Consider the following 22846-nt stretch of genomic DNA (forward strand, 5'->3'; position numbering starts at 1 on the left):
ATTTTTGGAGTTGTGGGAGTGTTGGCTGTGCTGTTTTCCATGGAATGTCACCCTGCTGGCTCTGGGATAAGGTTTAGCTGGAGATGTCCCTTCCCTTCCCTTCCCTTCCCTTCCCTTCCCTTCCCTTCCCTTCCCTTCCCTTCCCTTCCCTTCCCTTCCCTTCCCTTCCCTTCCCTTCCCTTCCCTTCCCTTCCCTTCCCTTCCCTTCCCTTCCCTTCCCTTCCCTTCCCTTCCCTTCCCTTCCCTTCCCTTCCCTTCCCTTCCCTTCCCTTCCCTTCCCTTCCCTTCCCTTCCCTTCCCTTCCCTTCCCTTCCCTTCCCTTCCCTTCCCTTCCCTTCCCTTCCCTTCCCTTCCCTTCCCTTCCCTTCCCTTCCCTTCCCTTCCCTTCCCTTCCCTTCCCTTCCCTTCCCTTCCCTTCCCTTCCCTTCCCTTCCCTTCCCTTCCCTTTCCCCTTTTCCCTTTTCCCTTTCCCCTTTCCCCTTTCCCCTTTCCCCTTTCCCCTTTCCCCTTTCCCCTTTCCCCTTTCCCTTTTCCCCTTTCCTCTTTTCCCTTTCCCCTTTTCCCTCCCTTCCTCTGAGAACATTCCCAGAATTTCGGGATGTCTCTCCCCAATTCCAGCCCCCTCCACACTTCCCTCTGGCCTCTGTTGCCAAAACCAGACGGGATCGGTTTCCCCGCAGGGCTCCGGAATTCCCAGAGTTTGTTTTTTTCCCCTTGTGCTTTGATGTGACAGCCCAAGGTGTCCCCTCCATAAAATCCACGGCATTCCCACGCTGGGATTTACAGAACGGGGACACCGGAGGCATCAAAGGGAATCGGGAATGAGGTTTAGGAGCAGTCACAGATCCCGCGGAAAGGAGGGAGCGGGAAGGGGGAATGGCAAACACCGGGATGTTCCCGGCTCTCTCCGTGCCCCCTGTCCTGCTTTATCCAGAAATTCCAGCTCCAAACACCCCCGCGTGTCCCGGTTTTCCGTGGGAGTGGCAGCGGATGTGCAGGGACACATCTGGGGGAGCATCCTGAATTTCCTGGGAGAGCCCCTGGAGTGTCTGAACCCAGCACAGGGCGGATCCTCCCAAGGGAATTTGCAGCTGGAAGCGCCTGGGATGCTCCAGAGCTCCAGGAAGGGACTGAGGGATGTGGCCTTTAATCCCAAAAATCCCAATTTTGGGATTTCCAATGATCCCATTCCACGGGCAGGGACAATTTCCACCACCCCAGGTTTTTCCAGCCTGGTTTTGGACGCTCCCAGGGATGGAGCAGCCACGGATTCTCTGGGAATTCCATCCAGGGAAGGATTCCTTCCCAGTCCCCACTGGTGGCCCAGCCCGGAGGGAGGGACCGGGTGGCTCCCGTTGCCGTGGGAACGGTGACACCGCCAGCGCGGGCTCTGCCGCCCACCAGGAATGTCCCAGTGGGAAAAATGTCCCCAAGCAGAGCTGGGGGAAAGGGCGGGGTTGAGGGGATCCCTGGGGCGGGGACACCCCTGGGACAGTGACAGTGACAGTGACAGTGACAGTGACAGTGACAGTGACAGTGACACCCCTGGGACAGTGACAGTGACACCCCTGGGACAGTGACAATGACAGTAACACCCCTGGGACAGTGACAGTGACACCCCACTGTCCCCTGTGACAGTGACACCCCTGGGACAGTGACAATGACAGTAACACCCCTGGGACAGTGACAGTGACACCCCACTGTCCCCTGTGACAGTGACACCCCTGGGACAGTGACAGTGACAGTGACAGTGACAGTGACACCCCTCTGACAGTGACACCCCAGTGACAGTGATGTCCCGCTGTCCCCTGTGACTGTGACAGCCCACTGTCCCCTGTGATGGTGACACCCCTGTGACGGTGACATCCCATGGCCCCTGTGACAATGGCATTCCACATTATCCATAAAAAATCCCCATGTTATCCATTAAAAATTCTGTGTTATCTATTAAAAACTCCCCTGCATTATCCACAAAAAAATCCCCATGTTATCCATAAAAACCCCATGTTATCCATAAAAAAACCCCATGTTATCCATAAAAACCCCAAGTTATCCATTAAAAAATCCCATATTATCCATTAAAAAACCCAAGTTATCCATTAAAAAATCCCCATGTTATCCATAACCCCCACCCATGTTATCCATAAAAACCCCAAGTTATCCATAAAAAAAAAGTTATCCATAAAAAAATCCCCACATTATCCATTAAAAAACCCAAGTTATCCATAAAAAAATCCCCATGTTATCCATTTAAAAAAAGTGCCCACCTTATCCATAAAAAACCCTCATTATCCATAAACCCACTCCCCATGGCACCCATAAAAATCCCCCACGTTATCCATAAAAAAATCCCCATAAACAGGGAGACTCCTCCGGGTGTGTTGACCCCTGGAATTCCCTCCCAAGGTGGGTGTGAAGATGTCTGGGAATGAGGGGAGGATAAATCCCGGCACCGGTGGAGGGAGCAGATCCCATTTGGGCTCTAATTCCGGTTTTTATGGGATAGGCCTGGATTTACGGCCGAGCTTTTATGGCAGCCATAAAACAGCCCCAAACAGGGAATTCGGGAAGCAGAGGAACAATTCCCATCCCTGGATCACGGGAAGGGATCTCCGGAGGGTTCCGGGGTCTCTCCGTGGGAACGAGCAGGAGCTGGGAATTTGGGGAGGCTGCTTTGGGATTGGGGATAAAAATGGGATTTTTGGGATCCCACCGTGAAGGGGTGAAAAGGTGGGGAATTCTTGGGATGTGGGAAGGGAAAAGGACAGCCCTGAGTTCAGAGCTCTGGAATTTGGGAATTCACCTCCACCCTGGGAAAGGGGACGGGATCCCCTGGGACCTTGGCTCGCTCCGAATTTCTGGGAATTTCCTTTAATTTGGGATGGGGAAGCAGAGTTAAAACCGGGATTTGGGATGCCTGCAGGGTTTTGCTGATCCAGAAGGGAATAAAAGGCGCTGGAGCCCTTTGTTCATCCAGGTCTGGTAAAGCTGAGCTTGGCTGAGCCCGGCTTAACCCCCTAAAGCCCCTCGGCTCTCCAGGAAAATCCCTCAGGGCGGCTTCTAAGGGATAAAAGATAAAATGTCCTAAGGGATAAAAGAATGGGAATTTCCTCACAATCCCACAAGTGTCAGAGGGGGAAAAATAACAAAAAAAAACCCCAAAAAACCACCAAAAACCCCCCAAACAAAGAAAAAAAGACCCCCACAAAATAAAAAAAAAATTAAAATTAAAAAAAAAAACCAAACAACAAAAAACCCCAAAAAACCCAAAAAACCACCACAACAAACCACTCCAGGCTCCAAATTGTTGTTTTTTGGGTTTTTTTTTTCCTTTTTCCAAGGAAAACCTTTAACCCTTTCGCAGGGAACGTTCTCCAGGCGGATCCCGGAGCCCCGGGCAGAAGTGCTGGCGCAGCAGGGAGGATCAATCAGAGCCATCTCGGCGGCGATCCCACGCAATTAAAGCCTGGATCGGGATGTGCTCGGCTGCCTGAGGAGCATCTCGGGAGCCACAGGAATTACTCAGCCTCTGCAGCAGCGCGGCAGGAGCCCGAGGAGGAGAGGAGGGCCATGGACAGGGCTCCGGGACACCTTTTCCATCCCCCAGGGAATGTGTGGAGCAGTGGGAATGCTGGATTCCAGTTCCTTCCTTCCCCCAGGGAATGCCTGGAGCAGTGGGAATGCTGAATTCCAGCTCTTTTCATCCCCCAGGGAATGTGTGGGGCAGTGGGAATGTCTGATTCCAGTTCCTTTCCTTTCCCAAGGAATGTGTGGGGCAGTGGGAATGCCGGATTCCAGCTCCTTCTCCCAAGGAATATCTGAAGCAGTGGGAATGTTGGACTCCGGCTCCTTCCTTCCCCCAGGGATGGTGTGGGGCAGTGGGAATGCCACATTCCAAACTTCCGTCCCCCAGGGAATGTCTAGAGCAGCGGGAATGCCGGATTCCAGCTCCTTCCTTCTCCTAGGGAATGTGTGGAGTGGTGGGAATGCCGGATTCCAGTCCCTGTCCCAGTCCCTGTCCCTGTCCCTGTCCGTGTCCCTGTCCCCTGTCCCTGTCCCTGTCCCTGTCCCAGTCCCAGTCCCTGTCCCTGTTCCTGGCCCTGTCGCTGTCTCTGTCCCTGTCCCTGTCCCTGTCCCTGTCCCCGGAGGTGGCCCCTGCTCTCGGCTGTGCCTTGGATGGACCCCGGGGCAGGGATGCGGATCCCCTCCGGGGCAGGGCTGGAGCCGCCTCCTGCTCCCTGGGCAGCACCGGGAACCGGGAATTCCTCCTTTGGGATCAGCGGGATCAGCGGGAAGGGAGGCGCCAGGAGCTCACTGACCCCGGCTCCAGGTACCCCCAGCCCCGGCAGCGGGCACGGGCACAAAATCCATGGATTTTGGAAGGGCTGGAAGGGCTTTCCCAGCCCCCCGAGCCCCTCGGTGCTTTCCACGGGATGCTGACTGGATTTGGGGAAAAATAACCCGGTATTTCCATGCGTGCCCCAGTGTGGCTGAAACCTCCCGGATTTCCTTTCGCTGCTGGAAAATCCTCGGGGGCCGCTGCAGCTGAGCCCCCCTGACCCGGGGCGGGGGCAGAGCCCGGCAGGGAGGCTGAGCCGGCAGGAGGGCCCTGCCCAGGGGGCCGGGCAGGGGCTCGGTGCCATTGAAGCGCTGCCAATGAAATCAGGTCACTGCGAGCTGTCCTCGGCGTGTGCGCGGCCCCGCTCCAGCCCTCGGCTCCAGCCCTCAGCTCCAGCCCCGAGCTCCATCCGCTCTCCAGCCCCCTCAATCCCCGCTCCAGCCCCGAGCTCCAGCCCCGAGCTCCATCCGCTCTCCAGTCCCGCTCTATCCCCCCTCCAGCCCCGAGCTCCAGCCCCGCTCCAGCCTCAGCTCCAGCCCTCAGCTCCAGCCCCGAGCTTGGTCCCCGCTCCATCCCCTGTCCGTTCCCGCTCCATCCCCGCTCCAGCCCCGCTCCAGCCCTCAGCTCCAGCCCCGAGCTCCCTCCCCGAGCTCCATCTGCTCTTCAGTCCCCTCAATCCCCGCTCCAGCCCCGCTCAATTCCCGCTCCAACCCCGGGCTCCATCCCCTCTCCATCCCCTCTCCATCCCCTCTCCATCCCCGCTCCATCCTCTCTCCATTCCCGCTCCATTCCCGCTCCATCCCCGCTCCAGCCCCGCTCCATCCCCGCTCCATCCCTGCTCCATCCCTGCTCCTTCCCTGCTCCATCCCCGCTCCATCCCCGCACCATTCCTTCTCCATTCCCGCTCCATCCCCACTCCAGCCCCGGGCGGTGGCTCTGGGACGGAGCCGAGCCCCGGCCCCTCTCCCCAAGCCCAGCGTGAGACGGGGACTGGGTGGGCGCTGTCAGCGCCCCCTCCCCGGGGCCCTCTGCCATTCCCCGGGGCCGGGAAAGGAATTTCTGGGATAAAAAAAAAAAAAAAAAGAAATAAGCTGGGGGTTCTTTGCTGCCTCCCTCCTAAATCCTGCCCTGGCCCGAGCCCCGCAGCTGCGGCTGGCAGGTCCTTGTCCCTTGTCCCCGTGTCCCGTTGGGTGTCACCGCGGGTGGGGGTCTCCATCCCCACCTCTGGGTGACACGGCTGGGACCCCGGCTCTCTCCAGAGCAAAACGCAGATTTTCCCCGGTTTTTCCCAGGATGGGAGTCCCTGAATCCCTTTTTTGGGAATAATGAGGCCCTGGCAGCGGGTGGGGACCGAGCTGGGGAACCCCGGGGGGCTGCGCTGTCCCCTCGGGGAGGGACACGGGGCCGCACCTCTGGAAATGCCAACAAACCCCGGTGGGGACGAGGAGATTGGGGACACAAATCCCAAACCCCCGAGTGTCCCCCACCGCTCCCCGCGGGGAGGGCACGGCGGTGGCGCAGCGGGAGCGCTGCGGATGGCGCGGCCCGGCCCGGCATTCCCGGGAGAAGCGAGAATTCCTCCCTCATCCCTCGGGAACATCCCCCGGGAGAGGCCGCGGGCGCCGCCGGAGCCGCAGGGGTTAAGGCGCAGCCGGCAGGAGCTGCCTGGGGTGGGTGGCACGTCCTGGCGACAAGGCTGGAGTGAGGAGGAGGAGGAGGATTGGGGAGGGAGGGGAGAGGGGAGGAGGAGGAGGGAGGAGGAGGAGGAGGAGGGGGAGCGGGGACTGTGCGGCTGCAAAGGCGCCGGGAGAGCCAAGGGTGAAGGGCTCTCCCCGCCGCCCCCAGCCCCGAGGGTCCTGCTGGCCCTGTCGCCGTCCTCAAGCGACAAGGTGACAGCTCCGGAGCCCCCCGGCCTTGTCCAGCCCAGCCAGATGTGCCAGCAGCTGCGGCGGGGGGCGACAGGCGGTGACAGCGGCGCCGGGGGACGGGGACAGGCTCCGAGGGTGAGTCGGGGGCCACCCCCGCGGTTTGGGCGATTTTGGGGGGGCTCTGCAGCACCGAGCCCGCGCCTCGGCAGTTCGCGCTGGGTTTTCTTTTCCCGTTCCAGCTTTGCTTTCCCTGCTCTGAGGTGGATTTGAGGAGAAACGGTTTGGAAATAAAGGATGGGAGGGAAAAAAAAAATCGGGAATGGGCAGAGAGGGGAGCTCCGGGAGGGGAGAAAGGAGGCGGCAGGGAGGGCTCCCGGCGCCGGGAGCTGCATCCCCGCTCCTGGAAACTCCTCCGGGATCCGGCGGATCCTCGGCCCGGCGCGGATGGGAACGGGCGGTGGCGGCGGCGGGGCCGGGGGTGATGCGCTGGTCACGGAGCCGCCGGCGGGGCTGGAATCCAGGGATGCCGGCGGGATCCGGGCGGGAGCGGCGCTTCCCGGGCTTTAACCCCTCTGTGCCCGAGAGACCAGGGAAATGTGACGGGAGGGACGCCGGGTGTGAAATAACATCACCAACGCGGTCCTTGGAGCCCCTGGCCAGCCCTGCCCCACCGGGCTGGGCCACCCCGGGGAGGGGACAGCCAGCCCAGGAGGGGGGGACAGCAAAGGGGACAGCAAAGGACGCGTTGGGAGCAGCCTTGGTGTCATTTTGGTGTCATTTTGGTGTCGTTTTGGTATCGTTTTGGTGTCGTTTTAATGTCATTTTCCTGCTTGCCGTGCCCGTGCCGTGTTTACCTCCCCGCGCTGCCCAGCCCTGCCCCTCCCCGCCGCGGCTGCACCGCCCGCAGTGCCCGGGTCGCTGTGCCAGCGCCCAGCCCTGCCCGGGGCCGTGCCCAGCCACCCCGGAGAGCCCTGGGATCACCTCGGGATCACCCCGGGATCGCCCCGGGAGCCGCTCCGGGAAAGGGCTCGGGGCTGGCAGGGACCCCGCGCTCCGTGTGAGGCTGAGCCCGCGCTGCCCTCGCCTCTCCCGGGGCTCAGCCCGGCCCTGGCCGCCTCCCCCGGTTTCTCCCAGAGCCTGGAAAAAAGGGATTGGATCTACCCGGGAGGGGCGGGAGAAGGCGCTGGACACGCAGGGCTGGTGCCGGTGAGGGCCCGGAGGGGAGCGGGGCCGGGAGAAGCCCCTCGGAGCGGGGTCCAAGGGATGCCCGGGCCGGGAGGTGCAGGCGGGGGCTGCTGCAGCCCCTGGGCACCGCTTCCTCCAAGGCTGGGAGCTCCGGGTGCCACCTCTGTCCCCTCCGTGTCCCCTCTGTGTCCCTTCTGTGTCCCCTCCGTGTCCCCTCTGTGTCCCCTCCGTGTCCCCTCTGTGTCCCCTCCGTGTCCCCTCCTCGGGTGCCGAGCCAGGAGCCAGCCCTGCCCTCCCTGGAGCCCCGATCCCGCCATCCTGGATGCGGGCACAGCCCCTGGAAAAGCCGGGATGGGAATCTCGCATCCCTGCCTCGCTCATCCCGAGCCTGCGGCCACGGGAGGTGGCTCAGGACGAGATTCCCGGTCCTGGGGATTGTCCTGGGATGTCCCTCAGGTCACTGCTGGGACACGGGGCAGCGTCTCCCGGCTCCCGGTGCCAGCGGATCCTGATCCCGCCCTGCTGAGGTTTTTCCTGGCATTCCCGGCTCTCCGTGGCCCCTCTGCCGGCGCTGGGAGCGGCTCTGGCACCGCTGGAAGCGGCAGAGCAGGATCGGGATCTGAGGGCCGGGCTCGGCCTCTGCTCCTCGGCCCTTCCCAATCCCTTCCCTTCGGCTGGGATCTCTTCCCATTCCCAATCCTTTCATATGGGATCTCTCTTCCCATTCCCAACCCTTCCCTTCGGCTGGGATCTCTTCCCATTCCCAATCCTTTCATATGGGATCTCTCTTCCCATTCCCAACCCTTCCCTTCAGCTGGGATCTCTCTTCCCATTCCCAACCCTTCCCTTTGTCTGGGATCTCTCTTCCCATTCCCAACCCTTCCCTTCAGCTGGGATCTCTCTTCCCATTCCCAACCCTTCCCTTTGTCTGGGATCTCTCTTCCCATTCCCAACCCTTCCCTTCAGCTGGGATCTCTCTTCCCATTCCCAACCCTTCCCTTCAGCTGGGATCTCTCTTCCCACCCTCAGGAAAAGCGGGAGCTGAGCCGTGCCCAGAGCCCCGGCAGGGTCCGTGGGATCCCTCTGGCACAGGGAAAAGGGCCGGGAATTCCGCAGGACCCCATCCCGACCCCATCCCGCCTCCGCCGGGCTCCGGAGCTGCAGGAATTCGCTTTTCCCAGAACCGCGGGCGTTGGGCTGGAATTGCCCCCCCGAGGTTTCAGAGGAGCTGTTCCCATTCCCATGGAAGCTCGGATTCTCACGGAATTCCAATTCCAGAGGTGGAGCCGCGCTCCAGCCACGGCTCCTTCAGCCGAGGGATCCTCCCTGCTCCTGCTTTCAGCTGGAAAATCTCTTCCCTGCCTTTTGGGGATGTGATCCTGGATTTCCCGGGATGTGATCCTGGATTTCCCGGGATGGGATCCTGGATTTCCTGGGATGGGATCCTGGATTTCCTGGGATGGGATCCTGGATTTCCCGGGATGGGATCCTGGATTTCCTGGGATGTGATCCTGGATTTTCCGGGATGGGGTCCTGGATTTCCTGGGATGTGATCCTGGATTTTCCGGGATGGGATCCTGGATTTCCTGGGATGTGATCCTGGATTTCCCGGGATGGGATCCTGGATTTCCCGGGATGTGATCCTGGATTTCCCAGGATGTGATCCTGGATTTCCCGGGATGTGATCCTGGATTTCCCAGGATGGGATCCTGGATTTCCCGGCTGGGACAGGGATTGGGGGGATGCTGGGAAGGGCCAGAGCTGCCCTGGGGGAGGTTGGGATCTCCACCTGTCCAGCTGAATCCCAAACACGCGGCTCCGCCCCTTTATTCCCAGATTTTCCCCTGGATCCCCCTGGCCATTAACGCCTCTCCCCTTCCCTGGGAGATTCCATGGGATTTGGACAATTTTGGGCATTCCCGATGTCCCAAAGTGCCAGTCCAGGACACAAAAATTCCTCACCTCCCCTCCTTTTGCTCCCAAATCTCTTTTCCAGGACACAAAGGAGCTGCTCCTGCTGCCTGTTTCCAATCCCAAGGTTCCAGCCCCTGGAATGAGGGCTGGGATCTCTCCCCCGTGACTTTGGTTTTATGGGATTATTCCCAAGGGAAAAATTCCCAGCTCAGCTCAGGAAGGAGAATTCCAACCCCAGCCAGGGCGTTGGGACAAGCAGGAAAATGGGATGAGTTTAAAACTCCTGGAATTTGGGGGAGTTCCCTGTGGATAAAGCCCCACACTGGGATTTTGGGGTGGAATTTTGGGATTGGGATCGCTGCTCCTCAATCAGGAGATAAACCTGGATAAACCTGGATAAACCTGGATAAACCTGGATAAACCTGGCTGCTCCCATCATCCGTTTATCCAGGATCCAGGCAGCCTCTGGAATTCCCAGCAGCATTCCAGGACATCCATTTATTTACGGAATGCTTTGGAAAAAGGCAGATCCAGCTGTTGAGTTTAGGGATTTTTTAGGGATTTTTTTGGAAAATCGCCCCGGGAGATTTCGCTGTCCCCTCTCCATCCAGCCAGGAATTTTGGGGGGATCACTTCCATGGCAAATTCCAGCAGATTCCGAGGTGGGATAGGGGCTGGAAAATCCCAACCCCCTCCAAATCCTGGCAGCGGGAGCTGTTTGCAAACACTCGGGAAAAGCAGGAATTAGCGGTGGCTCCGTTTGGAGCGCGATCCCGGAGAACAAATAAATATGGGAAAAATTGGGATCCGTTCCCAGACAATCCACAAAGGCCTTAATTGGGACTGAAGTCTGGGGCTCTTCTCACCCAGACACGATCCATAAATTATTCGGGATAAATTATTTTTGGGATCAATTATTCACCAGGCTCTGCTTGGAATTGAGGCTGGGTTTTCCCTCCAGGAATTATCCTGGATCTTCCCGACCTTCTCCAGGCTCCAGAGTCTCCCAATTTCTGTTAAAATCCCATTTTTAATGCAATTTAGAACGATCCTAAAAAAAAAAAAATCAATCCCAGGTGGAATTTGAGGGTCGGGGCTTTGTCTTTCCCCATGGCCAAAATAAGGAGAATCCAGGCTGGGGGAAAAATTGGTTTTTTGGGAAAAGAGAGGCTTTAATAAGGAATTTTAAATGAGGAGTTTGGAATCAGCAAGAAAAGGGGTTTTGCATCTTAACCAGCTTTTCCCAAAGGATCAGAGGAGCCGGCTCCAGATCTTTTTTTAGGAAGAAAAAAAAATCAGCTTTGCTTCCCTGATTCCCTGCAGGACCTTTGGGAATAAAGAGGGAAAGAAGAAAAAAAAAAGGATTAAAAATACAAATTTTGGCTACCTGGAAAAGGGAGGAAAAAAGGGATTTTGGATTTTTCCTTTTTATGATCCATGAAAAATGCAGGTCTGTGCCAGAAGCTTTTCCAAAGCTTTTCCATCGTGTGGTTGTCGCCCTTTCCAGGATGATCCTTAAATTCCAAGGAATATTTTGGCTGCTCCCAGCGGTTTTTGACGCCTCATCAAAGCCTCTCCCTCGCCTTGAAATCCCCAAAAATAAAAAAAAAAGATTAAAAAAGTGCGGCGGCTTTGATCCCGATTTGCAGATTGCTGCGGAGCCGCGCTTTTCCCAGGAATGTTCGGATTCCCATGGAAAATTCTGAGTCACCTTCCCCAACTCCCACCAGCTCCCGGGATGGGTTGTCCCAACCCTGGCTCTGGGAAGCTCCCGAATTCCCGGAGTTGGGAAGGATTCATCCCTCTGGAAGCACCGAGGGGCAGGATCAGGATCGGTCCTTCAGAATTCCAGGTCCCTGAATTCCCATCCAAGCTGAAATCCCCTGCTGGAATTCCCTTTCCATGGAATTCTTGTAAAAAAGGGGGATTTGGGGGGCATTTTCCAGCTGTTTTTATGGATCTTTGAGAATTCCTTGGCTCCTTTTTCCCAGTGAAATCCTCCCGGGCAGGGTTGTCCTCCCCAGCTTGGCCATGGATTTTCCCAGTTTTCCTGGAATTCCCAAGATGCTGAAAAAAAAAAGAGGGAATTTCTCCTGCTATGCCCACACTCGTGTTGGGAGATGGATTTGGGAGATGGATTTAGGAAATGGATTTAGGAAATGGATTTGGGAAATGGATTTGGGAAATGGATTTGGGAGATGGATTTAGGAAATGGATTTGGAAATGGATTTGGGAAATGGATTTAGGAAATGGATTTGGGAAATGGATTTGGGAAATGGATTTGGGAAATGGATTTGGGAAATGGATTTAGGAAATGGATTTGGGAAATGGATTTGGGAAATGGATTTAGGAAATGGATTTAGGAAATGGATTTGGTTCCACCCGAAGCCCTCGAGGCCTGCGGGGACAGGGATCAGCTTTTCCTGCGGCGTTTCCCAGCTTTTCCTGTTTCCTGCTGCAGAATCCCTGGAAAGGGAGGGATTTTTCCATGGGAATGAGGGGCACGAGCAGCCGGGATGTTCCTTGGATCTCCAAAGCTTTTCCTTCCTGCTCCAGGGCCATTCCAGCCTCCAGCTCCAAACCCAGCTCACCCTGGCTCATCCCGGTTTTTCCTGCAGAGATTAATTCCCTTTTCCCTCCTCTCCCAGCGCTCCGCGGGATGATTCCATCCCGGATAAGCAGGAATTGGAATTTACCGGGAATCAGGGAGGGTTTTTCCACCCGGTGGGATGCGCGGGATCCGCATCCCGCTGGAAAATCCCTCCCTGGGAGCGCCGGGAGAGGCTCAACCCCCAAAATTCCATAAAAACAGCTCCGCTCCCTCCCCTCCGCACCTCCCCGAGCCTCTCCCGGCGCTTCCAGAGGGATTTTTCTGCATCCCACGGATCCGCTCCGTGCCCGGGGAGGGGCGAGGCAGCCCCGGCGCTGTGCCTGCCAGTTGCCATGGCAACCGTACATTTTCCTTAGGATTCCTGACGACTCCTTGGCATCCGCGGCTTTTTTTGGGATGCTGGAGGTTGTTCCCTTTCCTTGGCGGGGCTGGAGCCGCTTGAAAAGCCTGGATTTGATCTTTTCCCGGTTTTTTTTTGGCTGTTGGAGCTTCCCTCCTTTCGTCCTGACCTGCGGCCAGCGATTCCAGGCTTGGAATTTGTCGGGAATCGGGAGCTGGGCCACTTCTGGCGGCAGGGCCTCGTGTCCTGCTGGAATTCCAGAGGAATCCCGACCCCATGGAATCACATCCGCGGGATCCTGGGATCCGCAGGGTGGGATTGGCTCTCCCAGGAGGATCCCGGATCCCTTGGATGTGATTCCACAGGGTCGGGATGAGTTTGGCCGCTCCCGGTTTTTACGGCATCCACAGAGGTTGGAATCCTCCAGGATAAAAACCGGGAGAGGCTTTCCTGGGATTGGGGACGGCTCTGATCCCACAGGTGCCGTCCTGAGCTGGAATTCCGCGGGAGCAGCCCCGGGGGTCTCCCTGCTCCCTGTGACCCCATCCCAGCGCCCATTCCCGACTCCAGAATTCCCTGGAATCGCTGCCCCATCCCTGCCTCCCTTTCCTCCGGGATGAGCAATTCCATCCACGGATGGAGAGACAAAAAAGCTGGAAGGGCCTGGCGGAGCATTCGTGCCTGAGCAAAATTCCCGGTTCTCCAGCAACATTCCCGGTTCTCCAGTGAGATTCCCAGTTCTCCAGTGAGATTCCCAGTTCTCCAGCCACATTCCCAGTTCTCCAGTGAGATTCCCAGTTCTCCAGCCACATTCCCAGTTCTCCAGTGAGATTCCCAGTTCTCCAGTGAGATTCCCATTTCTCCAGCCACATTCCCAGTTCTCCAGTGTGATTCCCAGTTTTCCAGCCACATTCCCATTTCTCCAGGCCTGTCCAGCCTCTTCCCTGTGCAGCATTCCTGCTGGCAGCAATAACACTGAGCCGCAGGAATATTTTTCCCAACCACAGGAATATTTTTCCCAACCACAGAAATATTCTTCCCAACCACAGAAATACTTTTCCCATCCACAGGAATGTTTTTCCCAACCACGGGAATATTTTTCCCAACCACAGGAATATTTTTCCCAACCACAGAAATATTCTTCCCAACCACAGAAATACTTTTCCCAACCACAGGAATGTTTTTCCCAACCACAGGAACCTCTGGAGCAATAACAGGAGCGCTCCCACCGTGGGTTTGGTTTTAATCACACCCAGGGAATCATTCCCATTTTTTTTTTTTTCCCTTTTTTATAACCTGGATTTCCCCTCCCTCCCTGCCTGGGGGAATTTCGGGAGCGTGGATTTATCCCTCCGGAGGGAATCCCACACCAACGCCGCCCCGCAGGAATATCCCAAAACACCCCCGGAGCAGCCCCCGGCCATTCCCAGCCTCTGGATCCGGGGGCTGGGAGGTTTTTCCACCCAATCCAGGCTCCTGGAATGCCGGGAGCCGCCTCCTCCAGTATTCCCAGTGCCCCACTGGGAGTGGGATTGGGAGGCGGCCTCTGTGTCCTTGGGATCCCACAATTTATGGGATTTGGGAGCTCAAACCCTGTGACATTCCCGGGAGCGTCCTGTCCCCATCCCGCTGCCCTTGGATAGGGAAGGGGAAGTGGGGGAGGCCTGGGGGGAGCTGCTCTGCAAATGAGGCGGCGTTAATGAGGAATTAATTATCGATCATTCCCACCGGGAAGCCGATCCGCAGGGAAGGTCACTGGGAATGACACGGCAGCGTCCCTGGAGTGCCCTAGATGGAGCAACGCTGTTTTTATGGAATTTTAATGGGATTTTAATGAATTTATGGAATTTTTATGGATTTTTTTTTAAAATTTTGGGGTCTGAGAGTTTTCCTGGGCTCCCACAGAGGGATTTTCCAGCGGGATGTGGATGCTGGGGTCCCACAGCTCCCCACAGTTCCCGGAGCAGCGCTGATCACGGAATTTCCCAAAACCTGGAAGCAAATTCCCTTTGGGAAGCTTTCCCTGGAACCCTCAGGGATGGCTTTGAGAGGCCGGAGGGCTCCAAATGATCCCTCAGGAAGGAGATCCTGGGGATGGCTCTGGGAAAAGCTGGGAAGGGCGTGTGGCAGGAGGGGAATATTCAGGATATTCTGGGGATCCGGAAATTCCACAGAATCGGCCCCGTGTGGGAGGAAAAACAAGCCAAGGTTCTGAAAATCATTTAAAAAAAGCTGTCAGGGAGATAAATACCCAAAAATCCGCTTTTTTCCTCCCTCCCCATCCCCATTTTTGCCCGGAATGTTCTCGATTTGTGGTTGGAAATGTGGGATTTGAGAGTTCAGCTCCTGCTGCAGCCCGGAGCCGCTGCCAGCGCTGGAGCTGCTCCCAAAAACGCAGAGGAGCCGCAGCAGGGCTCGGGGGAGGGTTACAAATCCGGATTTTCCAGAGGGAAGGACAATCCAGCTGGAATTCCATCTCCCCACTCAGCCCCGGGCTTCTCCAGAGGCAGAGCTCAGCCAGAATTCCCTCCCTCCATGGAATTTGCACAATTCCAAAGGCTCCCGTTAACCCCAGGGCCTGAGGCTCGGGGGTAAAATGAGACTGAAAATCACAGATTTGAGATTTCCTGGCTGAAAATCATGGATTTGAGGCTTTTCGGTTGAAAATCATGGATTTGAGGCTTTTAGGTTGAAAATCATGGATTTGAGGCTTTTAGGTTGAAAATCATGGATTTGAGGCTTCCCGCAGCCTGGAATGTGCCACACGCAGGGGACAAAGCTGTCACCTCCGGGGCTGGTGGCATCCAGAGGCAGCTCCTGCGGGCAGGGAGGGATGCCAGGATTTTCCTGGGAAAGGAGGATTTTCCTGGGAAAGGAGGCTTTTCCTGGGAAAGGAGGCTTTTCCTGGGAAAGGAGGATTTTCCTGGAATGGAGGATTTTCCTGGGAAAGGAGGATTTTCCTGGGAAAGGGGGATTTTCCTGGAAAGGAGGATTTTCCTGGGAAAGGAGGATTTTCTGGGAAAGGAGGATTTTCCTGGGAAAGGAGGATTTTCCTGGAATGGAGGATTTTCCTGGAATGGAGGATTTTCCTGGGAAAGGAGGATTTTCCTGGGAAGGGAGGATTTTCCTGGGAAAGGAGGATTTTCCTGGAAAGGAGGATTTTCCTGGAATGGAGGATTTTCCTGGGAAAGGAGGATTTTCCTGGAATGGAGGATTTTCCTGGGAAAGGAGGATTTTCCTGGGAAAGGAGGATTCTCCTGGGAAAGGAGGATTTTCCTGGAATGGAGGATTTTCCTGGGAAAGGAGGATTTTCCTGGGAAAGGAGGATTTTCCTGGGATTCAAGGCCATTCCCACTCCCCTTCCCAGCAGCTTCACCCCCTAAACCCAACACCCCCCGTGGGGCAGCGATGTCCCCACACGTGTCCCCCTGTGCCACCCCTGTCCCCACAGCAGCCTCCAGCTGCCATTTTGAGATGTTATTCCCTAAAAAATTCCACATTTCCATGATGGAAACACCCGGCGAGGTCCCTGCCGAGGTCTGAGCCGCGATTTTTCCTCGGGAACAGCGGCTTTGGAAGCTTGGAGCTTTTCCCGGCGGAAGGAGGGTGGGTTTAGACGGGATTTGGGGAAGAAATCCTTCCCTGACAAGGCACCGAGGTCCTGGCACGGCTTTCCCAACCCTGGAAGATCCAAAGGCCGGGATGGGGAGGGTTTGGAGCCACCAGGATCAGCAGAATCCGCTCCAAACCCCCCAGCACTGCCAGGCTCCGCCGCCTTTTCCAGCCACTTCACTTAATCCTTGTTTTGTGCACAGAAAATGGGAATTTTATTATTTTTTCCCCCCGATCCTCCTGCGTCTCGGCGGGCAGGGCGGGCGATAGCGATTCCCGTCACTCCTGCTTGTCCGGGAGATAAAAACGCGGCCGGGAGCTCCCGGCTGCAGCCGCCGCTCATCCCTGCCTCTCTCCGGCTGCGTTTTAATGAGGAGGGCTGGGAAATCAGCCCGGTGCTCATCCCGCCGCTTCCCGGCTCTGGAATTGTTGTTTTGCCTCTGGAATTGTTTTGTTTCTGGAGTTGTGGTTTTGTCTCTGGATTTTTTTTTTTTTTAATTTTTTTTTTTTTTTTTTTGCCTCTGGAGTTGTTGTTTTGCCTCTGGAGTTGTTTTGTCTCTGGAAATTTGTTTTTTTTTTTGTCTCTGGAGTTGTGGTTTTGTCTCTGGAATTGTGGTTTTGTCTCTGGAATTGTGGTTTTGTCTCTGGAATTTTTTTTTTGCCTCTGGAATTGTTGTTTTGTCTCTGGAGTTGTTGTTTTGTCTCTGGAGTTGTTTTGTCTCTGGAGTTGTTGTTTTGTCTCTGGAGTTGTTGTTTTGTCTCTGGAATTTATTTTTTTTTTTTTGCCCCTGGAGTTGTGGTTTTGCCTCTGGAATTGTGGTTTTGTCTCTGGAATTTTTTTTTTGCCTCTGGAATTGTGGTTTTGTCTCTGGAATTTTTTTTTTGCCTCTGGAATTGTTGTTTTGTCTCTGGAATTGTTGTTTTGCCTCTAGAATTGTTGTTTTGTCTCTGGAGTTGTTGTTTTGTCTCTGGAGTTGTTTTGTCTCTGGAGTTGTTTTGTCTCTGGAATTTTTTTTTTTTTTTTTTTTTGTCTCTGGAGTTGTTGTTTTGTCTCTGGAGTTGTTGTTTTGTCTCTGGAATTTTTTTTTTGCCTCTGGAATTGTTTTGTCTCTGGAGTTGTTGTTTTGTCTCTGGAATTGTTTTTGTCGTGGTTTGTTCCCCCCTCAAAACGCTCCCGCAGGTTCCCGTGGTTTCCCCCGATCCAGGCTCAGCCCCAGCCCGGGAAAAGGGCAGGATTTGGCCCTCTCGGCCTCAAAGGGAACATTCCAGAGGTGAGGAAAACCCTCCCATCCCAGGAAAAGCCAGGTATCTCAGGAAAATCCCTGTATCCCAGGACAACTCTCATATTCCAGGAACACCTTCCCATCCCAGGAACAGCCTTGTATCCCAGGAAAAGTGTCCCATCCAGGAAAATCCTCGTATCCCAGGAAAACTCTCTAATATTCCAGCAACACCCTCCCATCACAGGAAAACCTTCACATCACAGGAAAACCCCATATCCCAGGAAAAACCCCATATCCCAGGAAAACTCGCATCTCGAGGAACAGCTTCATATCCCAGGACCAGCTTGGCATCCCAGGAAAACTCTCATATTCCAGGAAAACTCTTTTATCCCAGGAAAACCCTTCCATTCCAGGAAAACTTTTATCCCAGGAAAAGCCTGGTATCCCAAGAACTCTTTTATCCCAGGAAAACCCCGGTACCCCAGGAAAACCCTCCCACCCCTGGCCACCTCCACCTCGGGAACATCCTTCCCCTCCAGCCGCCGAGCCCCGGAGCCCCCCGGGATTTCCATGGACCCGAACTTCTCCCGGGAAAGCTCCTCCATCCCCGCTGGGGTTTCCAAGGACCCGAACTTCTCCCGGGAAAGCTCCTCCATCCCCGCTGGGGTTTCCAAGGACCCGAACTTCTCCCGGGAAAGCTCCTCCATCCCCGCTGGGGTTTCCAAGGACCCGAACTTCTCCCGGTGGCAGCTCCTCCATCCCCGCCGGAGCTCGGGGTTTCCAGGGATCTGAACTTCTCCCGGTGGCAGCTCCTCCATCCCCGCTGGAGCTCGGGGTTTCCAGGGACCCGAACTTCTCCCGGGAAAGCTCCTCCATCCCCGCTGGAGCTCGGGGTTTCCATGGAGCCGCTCCCGCTTCCCGGGGCTCGGCCCGGGAATACAGATGAGGAGCGAGCGGGGGCGGTTGCCACGGCACCGGCGACACTCGGGGCCCTTTGTCCCTTTAGTTATTTCTGCTTTGTCCCTTTATTTATGTCTCCTCTGTCCCTTTATTTATTTCTAATTTGTCCGTTTATTTCTGCTTTCTCCTTTTATTTTTCTCCCCCATTCCACAACCAGGATTTCTCCCATCCATGCTGCAACCTGTGCTGGGAAAAAATGGGATAAAATCCAATTATGGACAAAACCAGCAGAGCTGGGGAGGTTTTCCTTGGAAAACTGGGGTTGGAATCAGGCGTTTTTCCCAGATTTTCCTTCATAGCTTGAAGAAAATAAATAACCCCCCCCAAATTCCTTTTTTATTCAATATTTTTTTTTAAGGAGAAAAGATTCCCGAGATTATTTGAACAGCTGGAGAGTTTTATAGACCTGAAAACGCCGGAGCACTTGAAAGGAAAGGTGTGGATCCATCAGAGGGAAGCGGGAATCGATGGATCCATCCTCTCCTTTCATGCTCCACTCCTGGAGCTGCTTTAAAAGCAGCGGGAAAGGAGGGAAAAGAGCGGGATTGACCCGGGAGGAGTCGATGCGGAATAAACTCGGCTCGGGAGCCCTTTCTGGGGGATAAAAACGAAATTTTGCTTTCCCCACTCGTTTAATGTTTGTTGTTTTCTTCCCCGCTGGGTGAGAGGGTTTTAAGGGAAGGAAAGGTTGGATTGGGGTCAGCGTGGGGTGGGAGGGATGGAGGAAATCATGGAATCAAAGGAGGCTCTGGGTGGACGGGGAGAGGGGCAGGAGATGCTGGGGAGGGGTCCAAACCCATCCCAGCCCCTCCCTGAGCATTCCTGGGATGTTTTTCCCTGAGGAATATCCCAGTGGAGGGGCTGGAGCTCCTGGATGGGGGAATTTGGAGCTGGGGAGGATGAGGAGCAGGGAGAGAGCCCGCAGGAAGGTTATCCCCATGGATAATTATCCCCATGGATAATTATCCCCATGGATAATTATTCCCATGGATAATTATCCCCATGGATAATTATCCCCATGGATAATTATTCCCAACACCTGCAGATCCAGGGGCTGCTGGGGGTCCTGGGCAGATTCCATGGGATAAAATTCCACCCAGATTTTCTGGGATGGGAGGGCACAGAAAATGCCATGGATATAAAATGGAATTCATGGATTTGTTTCAGGGGTCCCGGACAGATTCCACTGGATAATTCCAGCAGATTCTCTGGGATGGGAGGAAACAGTTGAATCATGGATATAAAGTGGAATTCATGGATTTGTTTTGAGGCTGTTGGGGGCCCTGGGCAGATTCCATGGGATAATTCCACGCAGATAGGAGGACACAGTTAAATCATGGATATAAAGTGGAATTCATGGATTTATTGCGGGAGTCCTGGGCAGATTCCATTGGATAATTTCACTCAGATCCGTTGGGATGGGAGGACACAGTTAAATCATGGATATAAAGTGGAATTCATGGATTTGTTTTGAGGCTGTTGGGGATCCTGGGCAGATTCCATGGCATAATTCCAGCAGATTCTCTGGGATGGGAGGGCACAGTGCACGCCATGGATATAAAATGGAATCAATGGATTTCTTTCAGGGGTCCTGGGCAGATTCCATGGGATAATTCCAGCAGAGTCTCTGGGATGGGAAGAAACAGTTGAATCATGGGTATAAAATGGAATTCATGGATTTGTTTTGTGGGTCCTGGGCAGATTCCATGGGATGATTCCAGCAGTTTCCCTGGGATGGGAGGGCACGGTGCATGCCATGGATATAAACTGGAATTCTGGGCATTTTGAGGGCACCGGGGTCCCGGGAAGATCCCCCGAGTTCCCACGCTCAGGTTTTCACCTCTCCAACCCTTCCTTGTCCCTGCCCCAACCCAACCTCTCCGTTTTTCCAGGAATGACCTCCAGCAGGAGCCCGGAAGATGCAGCCGAGCGCGGGAACGACTCCTTCGGGGAGGAAGAGGAGGCCCAGCTCTGACTGAGGCACCTCCAGCACTTCGAGCTCCCGTTTTGGGGGGCGCCGACGCTTCCAGCGGCTCGCATGGAGCATCTCCCCCGCCGGGCGCCGTCCCCACCTCGCCGCCACCTCCGTCACCCCATCTCTGGATGCTCCCTGTGACCTCCTCAGGCCCAAAATGAGCGGCCTCCATCCCAGCCGCCTCCTCCTGCTGCTGCTGCTGCTGTGCTCGGCGGCCGCCGGCGCGGTGCCCACGGTGCCGTGGCGGGTGGCGTGCCCGCCGCGCTGCGTGTGCCAGATCCGGCCCTGGTACACGCCGCGCTCCTCCTACCGCGAGGCGGCCACGGTGGACTGCAACGACCTCTTCATCACGGCGGTGCCGCCGGCGCTGCCCGAGGGCACGCAGACCCTGCTGCTGCAGAGCAACGACATCGCCAGGCTGGAGCAGGGCGAGCTGGGCTACCTGCAGAACCTGTCGGAGCTGGACCTGTCGCAGAACAGCTTCTCTGATGTCCGGGATTTCGGGTTGGGGAACATGCCCCAGCTGCTGAGCCTGCACCTGGAGGAGAACCAGCTCTCCGAGCTGCCCGACGGCAGCTTTGCGGGTTTGGGGAATCTTCAGGAGCTCTACCTGAACCACAACCGGCTGCGCAGCATCGCCCCCCGCGCCTTCGCCGGCCTGGGCGGGCTCCTGAGGCTCCACCTCAACTCCAACCTGCTGAGGACGCTGGACAGCCGCTGGTTCCAGACGCTGCCCAGCCTGGAGATCCTGATGGTGGGAGGGAACAAGGTGGACGCCATCCCGGACATGAATTTCCGGCCCTTGGGTAACCTGCGGAGTTTGGTGCTGGCCGGGATGCAGCTGCGGGAGATCTCGGATTACGCCCTGGAAGGGCTGAGGAGCCTGGAGAGCCTCTCCTTCTACGACAACAAACTGGCGGATGTCCCCAAGAGGGCCCTGCAGCAGGTGCCGGGCCTGAAATTCCTGGATCTGAACAAGAACCCGCTGCAGAGGGTGAAGCAGAGCGACTTCACCAACATGCTGCACCTCAAGGAGCTGGGCCTCAACAACATGGACGAGCTGGTGTCCATCGACCAATTCGCCCTCATCAACCTCCCCGAGCTGACCAAGCTGGACGTCACCAACAACCCCAAGCTGTCCTTCATCCACCCCAAGGCCTTCCAGCACCTTCCGCAGCTGGAGACGCTGATGCTCAACAACAACGCCCTAAGTGCCTTGCACCGGCAGACGGTGGAGTCGCTGCCCAACCTGCAGGAGATCAGCATCCACGGCAACCCCCTGCGCTGCGACTGCGTCATCCGCTGGGTGAACAGCACGCTGCGGCCCCGCGTGCGCTTCATCGAGCCGCAGTCCACGCTGTGCGCCGAGCCGCCCGACCTGCGGCGCCGCCACGTCCGCGACGTGCCCTTCCGCGAGATGACCGAGCAGTGCCTGCCGCTCATCTCGGCCCGCAGCATCCCCGCCAGGCTGGAGGTTGAGGTTGGGGACAACGTGGCGCTGCACTGCCGCGCGCTGGCGGAGCCGGAGCCGGAGATTTATTGGGTGACGCCGTCCGGGGGGAAGTTGGTGCCGTTTGGGGATGGTGGGAAGTTCAAGGTGCACTCGGAGGGGACGCTGGAGATCCGTGGGATCGCGGCGGGCGAGGCCGGGCTCTACACGTGCGTGGCTCACAACCTGCTGGGCGCCGACACCCGCGGCGTGCGCGTGTTGGTCAACCGTTCCTTCCCGCTGGGCCGGCCCGAGCTGGAGCTGCTGGTGGTGGACGTGCAGCCACACCACGTCCTGCTGGCCTGGAGGCCGCGCCTCAACGCCGTCTCCTCCAACCTGACGTGGGCCAGCGCGGCGCCGGGGTCGCGGCTGGGCGCGGCGCGGATCCCGGCGGGCACCCACAGCTTCAACGTGACGCGGCTGCGCCCCGACACCGAGTACCGCGCGTGCCTGCGCGTGGCGCCGGCGGCGTCGCCGGTCAGGGTGGCCTGTGTCACCGCCAGGACTAAAGAGGCCGCCCGGGCGGTGCCGTGGGGACAGGGGACGCTGGTGACGGCGCTGCTGCTGTGCCTGCTGCTGCTCCTGGGGATGGCGTTGAGCGCCGGGTCGCGGCGGGAAGCGCCGCGCGGCGCCGTGCGTGTGGTTTACCCCGTGCAGCCCCGGGGACACCTCCTGGCCGTGGAGGTGCAGGAGGCGGCCCTGGAGTGCTGAGGGGGGATGGATTTGGGGGGGTTCAGAGGGGTTTTGGGGTGGGCGGGGAGGGGGGAAAGGGTTTTTTACCAAAAAACGACGGACGGCGGGGAAAAAATGGGATTTTGTGGACATGACCTTGAGGAACCTCTGGATCCATGGGAGAGGAGCCTCTGGATCCATGGGAGAGGAGCCTCTGGATCCATGGGAGAGGAGCCTCTGGTGGTCTCGGATCCGTGTGGACGGGCTGGATTTGGCCACGGATCCCAAAAAAATCCCGCTGGGAAGACGGGAGGGGACCAAGATCGCCATGGGGGCGATGCCCCAAGGGGTGAAGAGCCATAAAGAGGAACCCCAAACCTGCGTCCCCCTGGCACCAGGAACACCCCGGAGGTGTCACCTCCTCGCTGGACAGGCCCTGCTTTGGAAATACAAAAAAAAAAAAACCTAAAAAACCCTAAAAAACGAAAGTTTCCCCCTTTAGGATCTGTGTGGGGTCTGGGGTTTCTTTTTTGGGGTTTTCTGGAGCGTTGGGATCATCAAACAAAGCATCCCCAGTGTCACCTCCCTCGCTGGACAGTCCCTGCTTTGGAAATACAAGAAAAACCTAAAAAAACCCTAAAAAAAAGAAGGTTTTTT

At 56.6% G+C, this 22846-nt stretch overlaps 1 protein-coding gene across 1 annotated transcript; it reads left to right on the forward strand.

The window, feature by feature from the left end:
- Positions 1–6103: 6103 nt before the first annotated feature.
- Positions 6104–22253, forward strand: LOC134561296 (leucine-rich repeat neuronal protein 2-like). The gene is made up of 2 exons (XM_063418173.1): positions 6104–6342; positions 19946–22253. Exon 2 carries the CDS (start codon positions 20186–20188, stop codon positions 22226–22228), a length of 2043 nt encoding a protein of 680 aa, XP_063274243.1. The 5' UTR covers positions 6104–6342; positions 19946–20185; the 3' UTR covers positions 22229–22253.
- Positions 22254–22846: the final 593 nt, after the last annotated feature.

This window comes from Prinia subflava, chromosome 23 (genome assembly GCF_021018805.1).
Source record: "Prinia subflava isolate CZ2003 ecotype Zambia chromosome 23, Cam_Psub_1.2, whole genome shotgun sequence".
NCBI classification, from domain to species: domain Eukaryota; kingdom Metazoa; phylum Chordata; class Aves; order Passeriformes; family Cisticolidae; genus Prinia; species Prinia subflava.